Raw genomic sequence first — 4479 nt, forward strand, 5'->3', positions numbered from 1 at the left:
GCGAAACATATATAAAGCAGGATAATTTGCAGACAAATCGCCTTATTCCTTCTAAAGAACCAAAACGGTAAAGACTCCCAGCGCTTTCAGTAGCGCTCCAGACCATCCGTTCTTTCCTACCAATCCAGCTCCGATCGTGCGCCAACCACGGCGTCAGACGAGCTAATCCTTTGTCTGATCTCTACAGCGCAAACCACGGCGACGTGGAGATCACCTCCTAGCGAAAACTCTAACGAGCGCCTTCTCGGCGTCGAGGTCTTTTCGCATTCTTTTCTTTCCGATCTGCCGCCATAACAATACGTTTTCTGAAGCAGATGCCAAAGAGAAAACGTACGCGCGGTAAGCGAGGGGGTTGGCGGACCCACCTCAAGGAGCTGCAACGAGAACTCCTTGTTACGGGCGATTTCAACCCTTCAGCCCATTGGAGGGAGGAGAACGCAACCAAACCTCCGAAACCCGACACAACCGTCGATATCGCCGATCCAACAGCCGCAACAGCTAAAACCTCCACCTCGGAAATCGTGGCTACAGCTACACCACCGCCGCGACCAAAACCGCCTCCATCTCCGCCCCACGTGGCGCCCATTCGAAAGCCTACTAGGCCCATCATAATTACGCCTAAGCCGCGAATCATTAGTAATATCCCGTACACTGTAAATATTAAAATCTTAGAATCGTAAATATTTCTATTCTTATTAAAAGCCTTTTCATTTCCTTCCACATCCTTCTCATCACACAAGAGAATGTAGATAGAGAGACAGCGAGATGAAGCCTAACTGACGCTTCCTCTAAACTCTCTATTTTATTTTTATGAGAAAGGACCTGGAAGGCTAATTACCTTTAAATTCAAGTACTTTCGTAGAAACAAATATATAATTCTCGAATATCGTGCTCAATTCAGAGCACTGGTGACAGCTGCCCGTAATAATAATAAAGACACGCGTCTAAACATCACATCGAAGCCAAGGCTTCACCCCGCGCGCCCCGCTCCGCGCTCGCGTTCCCGCGAACACGTGTCGCGTCTCGAGACCGTCGAAAGCTCGCGCTCGGGACGTAACACTATTTAAACGTAAAATAATATTGGAGTTCTTTTCAAATGTTTCATATTGAATTATCATTTTATCATTACCTATATATAAATGTCGTGAATCTCAAAACTAAAAGAAAAACATTCTTTTGGTAAATATATGTTCGTTAAATGATGAATGTGTGGAGAAGATTGTCAAATGACTATTGTTCGGGCAAAAAGAATCACCATTTTTTTATTCATATAAAAAAAAACGACGAAGTATTATAGATACATAAATATTGAATTTAATTCTCCGTCGACAATGTGAAATCTTCGTCCTTCATTCGCAACCTGGATCTTCAAGATTCAGTGAAGATTTTCATATTGTTCCGGACTGTATAAAAATCTAAAAAATTTTTACATATCTGTGAAAACTTTAACAAAGAGTGTTTACTATCATAGAAATTAGATTATATTTTACTTATTTTTCAGATTTAAATTTATTTATCAAAATTTACAATTAAAAAATCGACTGTGTCTTTAAAGACTAACATTGCCAGTGGCTTAAGTATAAATTTCAGTAATAAATATTTTTCGCGATGGAAATTTCAAATCAATTATCAAGTTAATTATCAATAATATTACACAATATCCAAATATGTATATGGAAAGTGTGTGTGTGTGTGTGTGTGTGTGTGTGTGTGTGCGCGCGCGCGCGCGCGTGTGTGTGCGTGTGTGTGTTTGTGTGTGTGTTGAGATAGAAAATCTTCTCTTTACTTCTCTTGATGTAAATTTAAATGTGATTTACTCTACGTGCATCAATTGCACTGCGATTTTGCATTTTGTTACAAAATTATTTTTCTAAATCCCAAATTATTGTCGTTTTGAAAATTTTTTCATATTTATCATTCGGGACAGTAAGCAAATAATAAATTTTCCTTTTTTAATTTGAAAACTAAATTTGATCTCTTTCATAATATGCGACTAGATAGCTTTATTGAACTAATTTATTGCTATAAATTAATTTCTTTGTTAAAAAATTAATCCAATATTTCTTTATAACGTTTTTGTGCTTTTCGCCAAACTGCCTGTTTCTTCTTCATATTGGAATCTAACTCGACGTTAGGAACGTCCGTTCCCTTCGATCCAAGACCAACTTTGTTGTGATTGCAGGTGATAAGTAACTATAACAGAAATAGCAATTTTTTTATTACAGTATATCTGATTTTCCAGATATTAAATAAAATATGTGAAATTGTATAGCTTGAATAGTTTTCGTGAATTCTCAAAGATGTAATTGCCAATATAAAAATCATATTTTAAGTCTATCATAGTTTTACAGAAAATCTGTGATAAACTAAATATGTATTGTGAATTCGTTATATAATATATGTATAATTCTTTGGTTGTATTTGGGCCAATTTTTCTAAATAAGACAATGATCGTAGAGCACATCAAATATAACCACTACACTCGATTGATTACGAGTTGCCTAGGAACGGAAAAGTTCATATCTGGTTTTTTTCTCATTGATGATAGCACATAATGATATATCTGTTCAACTGTTTATGTAATACACAACACGCATACACGTATTACAGTTCACTTATCTTTTTTTTTTTATTTTGTCTCAGGCTGTGTTCCAAAATTTATTGCCAGCCCTGGAAATGTATAGTTTACGTTACGAGTATTATAAATTTTCAGCACTGGTATAATGATTTCTAGGACACAGCCTCAAACGAAAGAAGGGAATTTGTAGAAATTTGCGTTTAGTTCAGTGAACAATCGTTAATTAGCAAATATGTATCCATTTATTTTAGTTTTCTAATTTTTTTAACACTAATCAGCTACCAACTCATCGCAAACATAGATACAGATATAATCGACACTTTGTTTTCGATTATCAATTTTCGAGTAAAGATGTTTCTTAAATACTTATATCGCGTTTGAATTAAAACTATTTTGAAACTGATAAACAAGACAATTGGTCTTACGATTTTAGCGATAATGATCGATATTTGGAATGAGAGAGAGAGAGAGAGAGAAGCTCTATAGTAAACTATATCGAAGAGGCGAACAGTATAAAATATTCATTAAACAAAGTCTCATCGGATACCCCATCGTTGAATTACTAAATTATTTTGTCCAATCGCAGCATTACGCGTGCGATCCAGATTTCGTAGATTCATTTGAAGAAGGAAGTTAAAATAGTTTAGCAATAATACCCAGTGGTACTGCAGATCCATAAACTCTGATCCACAGACTCTATTTAATACAAACAACAAAATCAAGATACAAATAAAATTATTTATTAAATTGAGAGAATAAACAATACTTTTTTTATTTTCCATTAGGATTTATTGAATGTTGCATGAATTAACAGAACAATTTTTACAAATAGACTTCAAGAAATGATGCACGTAAAATTAGAATTTTATTAATTTAGTACAAAATTGCGAATTTCTCGATTGGATGGTGCAGATGCTATTACATGAATGGATACAATCTTATTTAGCGTGAAGGGAGTTATTAAAAGGATAGAAAATAGGCAAATGATCTACATTAACCGACTAAATATAGTCAAGCGAAGGCAATATGTCGTGATTACCAATTGGATGGTGTAGATGCTATGTCGCTATTACATGAATGGATACAATCTTATCTAGCGTGAAGGGAAAGTTATTAAAAGGATAAAAATAGGCAAATGATCTACATCAACCGACTGAATATAGTCAAGCGAAGGCAATATGTCATGATTACCAATTAGATGGTATAGATAATATGTCATGACATCTGTCACGCTCTTACACATTTCACTCTTCTCTCTCACTTTCTTAATTCATTGTTCAAGTCATATACGTGTTCAATATGCAAAAACATGAAACTTAAATATTGGTTGCATGGTCCAATAATCGATACATCAGGACAATGTGTTGAGTATGTGAGAAAATATATGTGAATGTTAAAGCGAATACAAAATATTGTAAATATTTGTTAGAGGCTTTCGTATATGATAAGGGATTTTATGTTTAAAGAAAGAATACAGTACAACTATGCGATTAATGTAATACTACTATAATTGACATTTAGTGAAGAAACTTTTGATTGCGCTTAAAAGAAAGGAAGGAAATTCCTGGGTCGAGAACCCAGACACCACTATAGTCGATTGTGCGAACAGTGCCGACGTACAATAACATATTAGGAATTCGCGGGTTCTCTGAGACACAGTGGTAGGGTGCCAGACGGTCTGTGCCAGTTCGAAAGTTTGTCCCGGTTTACCCGTCTGGCATACCGGGAAGCGACGTGGATGCACGTACGCTGCACCTTGACAGCTTGAATATGGGTTCCAGCATCCGTGCTGGATAGCGCATATTGGATTCGAAACTTTGCTCGTTTACAACGCTGTATGTCTGGCACTGTCGACCATCGACCGTCGGTCGACCACCGATCGCCGACTCGTTGCTACCACC

General features: G+C 36.1%; 1 protein-coding gene across 2 annotated transcripts in view; it reads right to left on the reverse strand.

Moving 5' to 3' along the window:
• Nucleotides 1-1945: 1945 nt before the first annotated feature.
• Nucleotides 1946-4479, reverse strand: part of LOC108762259 (angiogenic factor with G patch and FHA domains 1) — a 25479-nt gene continuing 22945 nt past the window's right edge. Inside the window, exon 10 of one of the 2 annotated variants that reach the window (XM_018509189.1) lies at nt 1946-2193. In XM_018509189.1, the coding sequence (XP_018364691.1) occupies nt 2050-2193 (144 nt within the window). In that variant the 3' untranslated portion in view covers nt 1946-2049. The remainder of the gene's footprint in view (nt 2194-4479) is intronic. The other variant, XM_018509190.1, reaches the window with a different exon arrangement.

The sequence above is a fragment of the Trachymyrmex cornetzi genome, unplaced genomic scaffold, assembly GCF_001594075.2.
Source record: "Trachymyrmex cornetzi isolate Tcor2-1 unplaced genomic scaffold, Tcor1.1 scaffold284, whole genome shotgun sequence".
Lineage (NCBI taxonomy): Eukaryota > Metazoa > Arthropoda > Insecta > Hymenoptera > Formicidae > Trachymyrmex > Trachymyrmex cornetzi.